The sequence below is a fragment of the Solanum dulcamara genome, chromosome 7, assembly GCF_947179165.1.
Source record: "Solanum dulcamara chromosome 7, daSolDulc1.2, whole genome shotgun sequence".
Lineage (NCBI taxonomy): Eukaryota > Viridiplantae > Streptophyta > Magnoliopsida > Solanales > Solanaceae > Solanum > Solanum dulcamara.
Window position 1 is genome coordinate 15,622,060 of NC_077243.1, and position 9,428 is coordinate 15,631,487.

At 35.9% G+C, this 9,428-nt stretch overlaps 1 protein-coding gene across 1 annotated transcript; it reads right to left on the bottom strand.

The window, feature by feature from the left end:
• Window positions 1-222: 222 nt before the first annotated feature.
• Window positions 223-7,536, bottom strand: LOC129894304 (uncharacterized). The gene is made up of 8 exons (XM_055969926.1): window positions 7,115-7,536; window positions 6,422-6,553; window positions 6,190-6,313; window positions 5,334-5,773; window positions 5,071-5,147; window positions 4,824-4,959; window positions 4,434-4,637; window positions 223-504 (listed from the first exon to the last, which is right to left on the bottom strand). Exons 1-8 carry the CDS (start codon window positions 7,481-7,483, stop codon window positions 445-447), a joined length of 1,542 nt encoding a protein of 513 aa, XP_055825901.1. The 5' UTR covers window positions 7,484-7,536; the 3' UTR covers window positions 223-444.
• Window positions 7,537-9,428: the final 1,892 nt, after the last annotated feature.

A 9,428-nucleotide genomic window follows, 5' to 3' on the forward strand; every position in this document is an offset into this window, starting at 1 on the left:
AGCACAATACTTCTGCAATTTTTTTGTACAAGTCAAATACTGCTCTTTTTTGGTGGGACAAAGAAATTTTGTAGCCATTTCATTTTTCTTTCCTTTAACTTCATAAGAAGAATAAGACAAACCTAAATGACTTTTACTAAACCGGCCCAAAAGTGATGTAGAAGTCATTTTCTTGATGCCTTCATGCATAGAAGAGGACGCAAATTAAAAAGCACTAAAAACTTACAGGAAGCAATATGGCATATAATTAAAGCAACTTTAGGCCAATTGCAGTTCTTTCATGTAAGCTAGTATGGTTCAGATACATAAAATATCAGCAGATTAAATTAAGAACCGCTGGCATTTCCTGGACCAGATGACGAATAAACTAAAGATAACAATATTGTCATAGCAAAGTGTCGAATAGGGGGTGTGCTCAATCAGTTTACCAAGTTCATGGCCATTTCATTCGTTCAGTTTGCAGACATCGGCAAACTTTTGCACAGCATTGCGGTATTGAGTCCCCTGCAACAGCATCATGAAACAGTAAAACAGATCAATCAGGCTAGAGACTAATATACTCTTTATTGATGCCATTGTTTAGATATACATATATATATACATTGAGTCAATGCACTGATCTAATGTGAACTTGTAATTTAGAACTCTAGGGGAGTGAAAACATTCTCTTAGTTTCTCAAAATAGAAATATATCTCTATTGTTGTAATTAATGAAAACAGAAAGAAGAAGTTCCATGGACTTTGAAAGCAGTTGCTGATGGCGAAAGGTTTCCCTTTCTTCGCATTATTGAAATTCCTTATTAGCATAAGAACCTTTTGGGGGAGGGGGAGGAAGGGGGGCATCGGCGAAATCCCTGGTGCCCTTCTGGTTCTAGTTGGAGCAAAGGTTCACAACTCTAGGGAGCATTGGCCTGCTCCTCTATTTTTCCTCCCAATTTAAATACAAGGCTTTGTCGGCAGTAGGATTTGAACCTGGGATGTGCACCTAACTCAAACATCAAGTGCCGCATCCTGAAGACTAAACCAAAGCCTAGGACTGAAGTAAAAGCTATCCATTCCATTCTGAATCTACAGTTCTGTTTACCATGAACCAGTTAATTCACAACAGACCCAAACCAAACTACCACCTAAGGTAGTAGTAATCATTGAAATAGATCAAACCCCGCATGTCTCAGAAGGTACTATTCAGCTTATAGCAGGAGAGTCGCATGTACAGGGGAATGAGGAACACTGTAACAAGAAGATGCAATGCTGAGGGAGGATATGAAGTATGGAAGCTGGTGCGAGGGTTCCATAAACCTCGGGTGGAGATGCGAGGGACTTGACTTGATTATTGTAGGAGAGGGCTGCAGGTTGAGAATATTTTTCTGTCTTTCAATATTTGGCAGTTGATGGCTTTAGCCAAGAGGGACTGTTCACAAGCATCAACACTACATTGATGTTTTGGCTGCTAATGATGTTAGAAGCCCAGCAAAAGCATCTTTTATTGTTTCTTAAAGTTCTCAACGTTTCTACTTTCCATAAAAATATCACCTGTTTTCACCACATAAAAAAGAACACGATCTGGGGAAAAAATATAAAAGTTTTTAATATTGTTGGTGCGCTATAGGATTCTTCTAGAGCAGCAATATCATTTAGAAAGGCACAAGGAGACACAGAAATCCAATTGAGCATCCGCACAACTAAGATGAGGACATAGGAAAAAGGAAAATGGCAATGGCATAGCAGCAGGCCAGCAGCAGAGTGGTGTCTATCTCAGGCTCAGTATGGGACTCTGCTGTTCTGGTATATACTATATTTACATCATAGTGATGATGTGATAAGGTAATAAACTAGAAACTGATATTGGGCTGATAACCACACGCCGATATCAGATCCCACATTGTGTTATCTTCTCACAACAATGAAATGGACAAATATAATTTGGATTATGGCTTTCAATTTCTTAAACCAATATTGTTACCTCAACGAATTAACCTCTGTTGAAGAATGAAAAAAGTTCCAAATCGATGGTTAATGAGATGGGTGGTATCCTTATAAGGCTTGGACAATCCTCCTTCGTGTGACCTAACTTTTGGGGTGTGAGTTAGTCCCAAAACGTAATTTAACATGGTATCAGAGTGATGAGTCGGGGATTTTGACTCATTACCTCTTTTCTTATGATTTTGTATTGTTAATCTAGAGTTTGAGGCTAATTATCCTTTGAATATTGATGTTTCAGGCATATTTTGGATAGCAAGGAGTTTTGATGGAAAAGAATGAAAATTGAGGCAAAATGGGAGCTTAAACAAGGAATTAAAGATTGGCAGCACATTGTTCTCCGCGAACGCGGTCAACTGACCCACGAATGTGGGGCTCTAGTCAACAAAGAGTCGTGAACGAGGGTCAAATCTTCAGCGAATGCGGAGACCCAGTCTGCAAAGGACTCCGAACGCGGTCAACTCATCCGCAAACGCGGACAGGCCTCCGCGAACGCGAAGAAGAATTTTGTCAGGCATCAGGGGCAGTTCTAGGAATTCACATTTTAATACCTAATCACAATATACACTCATGCACAACCATGATGCTTGGATATTTCTGAACTTGGACATAGCTTTGAGAGCAACTTTCCACAACAAACACCATTAGAGTGAAGATTGAATGCTTGATTTGTAACTATTTTTCATTCTTTCTTCAACTCTTTGCTTTATAATGCTTAAATTCTAGGTGTAGTTGCGAATTGGTGATTTGAATTTTGTGTTAGAGATAAACAATTTGTGGGTTGTCGATTTTCATCTTGTGCTTTTGTAATTAGTTGAATACTTTCTCATTTATGAATTGGGTTTTTGATTATCTAATAAATTTCATGTTTTAATTGCTTTCCTAATGGATTTGATCACTCCTTGGACTTGCCAATTTACTTTGATTGAGCTTGAGAGAGACAATTGAGGTTGGGAAAAGTTTATTGGTGCATAATTTGAGGTGTAGCAACTCATGTATCGGATTTTAGCTAGAGATAGTAAATCCATATACTGCCTATAATTGGATCAATTGTGTTGTCATTTAACTAGGTTCGAGAGAAATGGTTGAGAAATATTTGCTTATGTTCGAGAAAAGTAGGTGGATAATTTAGATTCCAAGACATATATGATTTTACCCATGACTAATTGAGATTGTATGAAGCTCATATGCAATGGATCGTATAGGTGTTGATTGATTTCCCATTACCAAATCCCATTGGTATCATTGCTTGAAAAGGCTTTGGTCCTTGTTCTCTCTTATCCCCCTATCCTAAATTGTTACCGGTATCTTTATATTATAATGGTATCTTTTATTTCAGATTCAAACTAGTAGCTAGTAATTTTTTATTTCTTCAATAGCCTACGCATTGTTCCTTGTGGGATTCGACCCTAACCTTATACGTTGGGTTTATATTGCTAGCGACCGCCTACACTTCGAATCATAAGGGTGTAGTTGAGCGTCATCACAGAGCAGTATCCATCTCACCCGATGTTGGGCCCCCAAATTAAATTGTCCACGCTTCAAATGTCCAATCCTGGACGTGAAGTGGGGGTTGAAGAATGAAAAAAGTCTCACGTTGGTGGTTAATGAGATGGATGGTCTCCTTATAAGGCTTGAACAATCCTCTTCCCTTTGAGCTGGATCTGGCTTTTGAGGTATGAGTTAGGCCCAAAGTCAAATTTAACAAGTAATGAGATACAATGTGACCTAAAAAAGATCTATCTGGAGAAGGCCTTTCATGGAAAATTAATGATATTATGTAATTCCTTTTATCTTCATAAAATTCTGACGAGGATGGTGATAGGGCCAGCTTGTGCACGCGCACGCACCCAGTCAATCCATCAAGCAGCCTGCTACAACTCATAAATGCAGGTGCCTATAACCGTATGCACCAAGGCTCAGAAAATGGACTCACACTTAATTTTGAAGCTAGGATCCAAACCTGGGGTCTACGAGTTTTTATTCCTATGACTTGACCACTCATCCATCCCATTGGAGACATGATCCAACCAGTCTAAAGATCAGATGGAATCCAATTCACCACAGTGCCAAACTTTATAACTGTGACAATATTCTTGATAGATTATGGAGAACTCTTTTTTCCACTTGCATGTGCACCTCATCTGAAAAAGAAAACATTGCAGGGTGCACGTATCTGTTTCCACTACAAACAAAAAGAACCTACAGACCCAGAACTTTGCACAGCTAAGAAACGTCACACATAAGCACAGAGTTCATTATGTAAACAAGGTTGATGGTAGCATAAAACATGAAAATTCCTCAACATACAAATCGTGACCCAAGCCACAACAAATTAAATTCCATTTGTACATATCTCTATTTCTTTGTATTAGGGAGGCGGAGGGAAATAATATCTGCAACATACACAGTCAAACAAAATCTGATGGACTAAATAGAAACTGAAAGCCTACCTCCCAGTACAGTTGCTTGCAATCCATGCATTGCCAAAATTCCAAATTCTTGTTAAACAAGCAGTTTGGAATCACCTGAAATCCCTTAGCTGCTTCAACAGCTTCTTCTGTTGTCAGAGGTTTTTGGATGAACTTACCATTGCATTTTGTGCACCTCGACATCAACTGGTCCTCAGAAATTTTCAATTGAAAAGTTTCTATTACCTGTAGATATGCAAGGTAATATTGGCATGAGCAGGAGGTTGACAAACTGTCAAAGCAAAATTTTCAATACCGTTCACTTGCACTCCTGCCCCCCATCCCCCTTCCTTTCCCTCACATTTTATTCATCCATTCAAAACATTTTTATGTCCAACTGCAAGCTCTACAATTTGAAGGCATTCATTTTACCTCAACCAATTGATCATTCTTTAGAAGACTCTTCACCCGGTATATCTGATTTTTTAAGAGATAATCATGTCTCAAGAGTTTGGCATCTCGTGTTAAGAGTACTCTCTTCTCTTTACAGGCTTGTTCGATTAAATCCCTGAAGAAAAACAAATCAGAAAAGATATCACAACACCATCTAGGGAAAACAGATGGCTATTGAGTTTCCACTTAGAATCAACAAGGTCAAGAATCAAAAATCATTCAAAACCTCGATTCAGGCTTTTTTGAATAAGGAATAGCAGCATCAACGCCAACACATCTTAAATGTTTTGCCAATCCTTCAACCTGAAAGATTACCACAACTACCAATAACAACCACAAAAAGAAGAAAAAAGTGCCATACTTTTCCCTCTCTCAAAGAAAGAGAAAGAGGAGAAATCTCCACGTTAATGCAAGAGAGGGTATTAAAGAAGCATAGGCGTATCAGTTTTACAGAAAAGCAATATTTGTAACTAAAATATGGTATCTCACCATCACATCACATAGAAACTTAGGACACCCATCCCCACCGGAGGTCACATCCCAGGGTGGTGGACCTTGCCATTCTTCACCACCTTCTGTTGGACTGCGCGTGTTTACTACTCTACCAGATGATTTCTTTGCTTTCTTTCTCGCAACCTTTGGTATTCTATCAGATTCACTTAACAAAATTTTATCACCATACTTCCTGACAATTTGTAAAAGCACATAATCCATCTGATTAGCTTGATCTGGTGAAAGTGCAGTAACCTCTTCATCTGATATAAGGACTGTTTTACAAAAATCAGGCGGGATAGCTTGGACCATCTCTAAAGCTTCACCAAATTTGATACCACACAGTTTGTTAGAGTTTTGTTGTGTGTCAAATACCTGTTTCAAACCAAGATCCAGCTGAGACAACTGGAGACCAGTTACACTTGTGACAGAACTCCCTGAAATGGACAGGTTACTAAATGTAAATAGGACAAACAAGACAGAGATAGGGCAGTAAAAAGGGGGGTTTTGTTGCCTGTGTGATAGTCTATAGCTCCTGCTTGCTGACGGGACATAACTCGCCTTTCCATTTACTGTTTATTCTAGGGCATCCCAGGTCGGAAATTTAGAAATGAAAAATAATTGGACATCTGCTTCTTTCAGATGAAGGGGCATACTTCATTAGTTCCCCACCACTACCACCACCACCACCACCACCACCACAAGCGCACTCATACTCAAGACACCTAACTTTCTAGACAGAACTATATTTTCTATCAAGGAAGTTGGTTACTGGTGTATTAGAGCTGCTTCATGGATGTTGCAACACGTGGGCATGCACACTATCAGAAGATGAGAAAAGTACTTCACCAACCTTCTGTCACAACCTTAGCCTTGAAGACTTCAAAGATATGAATCAAACAATAAGCATCAACTGCAGCGTATTGCATTTGGTCTTCTGTCAGAGGACGCTCTGACCAATCACTGCATTGGAGTTCCTGCACTCAAGGTGCAAAAAAGTAAAACAAATGGAGTATTTTAAAAAAATTAAAATAAATTCATATTTATGTTCCTGAGTAACAAAATGCCAACATCAGCTTGTATACCTTTGATAGAGAGATCCCTAACACTTCCTGGCAAACTGTTGCCAAGCTCTTTGTTTGCTTTGATAATCTTCTCCCTGATTGTCTGGGTTGCAGGTTGTTGTATATACTTGTAATATCTAAAAAAGGTTCCACCTAGTCACCAATTATTAGCTAGTATATGACAAGCATTAACCACACAAAACAAAAATCAGTCCTATAAAAAGGTAATGAAACATAGTGTGCGCGGTATATAGAGTGTGTTGATTGAACCAAAATTGCTTCAAGAGCAAAAAAGTCCAAGTACTTTAGCAAATCACAAATATTAACTGCAGCAACGACATATTGATAAAACCAACAATTCTTTTACATCTAGGACAGTTATTAAAAAGTAAAAGCCAGATAAATTTTAATCAAGTTGATGACATTCTTTAAGCAACCAAGCATAAGCAACCTAGAGCATATACCGGGCGCGGGGTGGTTAAGAGGTCTTTCATTGAGCTACCACTTAGTTCTTGCATAGTTAGCTTAAGTTGTGTTGACCAGTATATATCTCTAAACAAAATTATGCAACTTAATCAATATCATGAAATTGCGGATCATTTCGTAATTTGAAGTCATATCTGAAAACAATAAGCAATATAAACATAAAAGTTTCGACCATTGTACTGCAATACGGATAAGCATTTCTTCAGAAGACAGAGAAGCAAAACTAACCCTGTCAAAACCAGGTTCGCAGCCATGAGCGCAGAAAGTAGAAGATAAATACACCAAATCCTGTTTGAATCTGAATCCCAATTTCAGTATATTCGGCGAGACAAATGCATCCCTGATGAGCTGGTAAATTGATTGTAATGGAATCGACGCTAGGTCAATTAAGAAGACTGGCGATTCCACCAACGAGCTGTCGGCACCGGCGAGCTGACAAGCGATTTGGAGAAGCGAGACGGTGGGGAAAGTGGACTGATGGGTTCGAATGGGCTTCCATTCGGCGTCGAGTCCGATGACTGATGAGTGAGTCAATGCCCGAGTCAGATAGTTGAACTCGGACGAGTCAGGTAATGAGACCAGGTGAATGGACTCCATGGGTTCGGAGAAGTCCGTCTCTTGATGATCGTTACGTAGATACCCATATCCTTCTCATCTAATGGGAATATTTTATTTTAAAAAAAAAAATTGCGGCTATATTTTAATTAAATTTTTGTATTTATAAAAAAATAATTGGGTCATCTATAATAAATTTTACAAGAAAATTAGTGAAAACATAAATTTGACCGTTTAAATAATAAATTCAAGTTAGTCGTCAAATAAAAAAAGTTTAAAAAATATTTGTGAGAATGATCAAATATAATCCTACATGGATTATTTTTAATAAAAAATATTAATTTAAAATTATTTTTTTCCACTTCCGTTGGAGGAAAAGGGTACTTGTGAGTTATTTATATAACATTAATGTATATATAAGTCACTTTCATAACGAAAGATATATAAACTCTAAATAACAAAATTTAACGGTATATCAAACCCTTTTCACTAGTTAATATTATGAAATTTGATGTTCAATATTAAAATATTGAATATTATATCTACATAAATAGTAATTACATTCACATTCACAATTACCTATATATTAGACAATAACATAAATGTAAAGGGCTTATATTTGTTATGCTTTTTACCCCTAAGGTTCTTTTGGGGTTTTTTAAATAAATCGAGTTAAAATTTGGAAAAATTACACAACTAACCTAACATTTAGTAGTTAATTATGCTTTATAACTATAGTTTAAATTTATTATGAAAAAAGGTTATAATTTAAGAAAATGGCTATAAGTTGGGTCCCACATTTTGTATCAGATTGTGTAGTATACTTTTTCTCCTTTTATACAAATCAACACACACTCTTTCTTATCACACCCACCTAATTTGCTTCTAAAATCTCTTAATTCCCTCTAAATCACTCAACCGAATTAAAATTTAATATTTGAAAATTTTATTCATCCCTTTAATCTTGCATAAATCAAATACAAGTAACCTTCATTCAGTTTTTTTTTTTTTGAACTTTCATCCGTTTTTAGTTTTTGTTATTTGTATAATTTGTTTCATTTTCCCCCATTATTTCATATTTTTTTCAGCCATAATCTTGAAATCTCACTATAATCATCATACACATTCAAATCATGGAGGAACAATCTCCATCAAAGAGAATTACTAGAGATAACTCTCCATCATCTTCAATCTTCCGGTAAAATCAGATCTACCATATTTTTCTTTGGGTCTAACTCAAAATTTCAAAAAAAAATTGTAAGATTTCTTACTAAATCTAGAGTTATTGAAGAAATTAGATCTAATGAAGAGTCTAGATCTATAAATTTGAGGTATTTGTGAAAAAATTGCAAGTTTTTTGCTAAATCTAGAGTTATTGGAGAAATTAGATCCAATGAAGAATATAGATCTAAAAATTTGAGGTATTTGTATATATTTTCTTGTGATATGTATTTGTATCAATAAATTCGATATTTTGTTGTATATGACTCTTTGAATTTGTTTGTATCCATGTTTATTGTTATGAATGTAATTGTATAAAATTTGATTTGTATATTTACATAATTTTTAACCCACATGTGAATTTTGAAGGTTCATATTTATATATTACCAGCAATTCTACACTCCAAATATTATTTTTATATATAATTTCAGCATTTGCATAGTTTATCTGTTTGTATGTTTCAATCAATTGTACAGATATACAAATATTTATATAGCAATTCATATTATTGAATAATTTATGCAATTGTACATGTTAATGATGTTTATTCAAGGAGTTGAATTTATCGTCAAATGACCCATAGCATACATTGTTGTATACAATTCAATAAGAACAAAAAAAATAATTTAAACCAAAAAATGATAAGTCTTCATATATATACAAATACTAGAATACATACACAAATTATGTATTCAATCGATATACATCCACAAATTATGTGTTAATTATATATATCATCATAACTCCAGTAATCAATTTATACAA

What these genes read in the sequence shown, in the direction of transcription:
- LOC129894304 (XM_055969926.1), bottom strand. Translation starts at nt 7,483, where the DNA reads ATGGAGTCCATTCACCTGGTCTCATTACCTGACTCGTCCGAGTTCAAC. An exon ending in GGCTAAGGTTGTGACAGAAG is followed by an intron (nt 5,774 to 6,189) that starts GTTGGTGAAGTA and finishes TGTCCATTTCAG; the next exon opens with GGAGTTCTGTCACAAGTGTA. An exon ending in GCAAGCAACTGTACTGGGAG is followed by an intron (nt 505 to 4,433) that starts GTAGGCTTTCAG and finishes ATGCTGTTGCAG; the next exon opens with GGGACTCAATACCGCAATGC.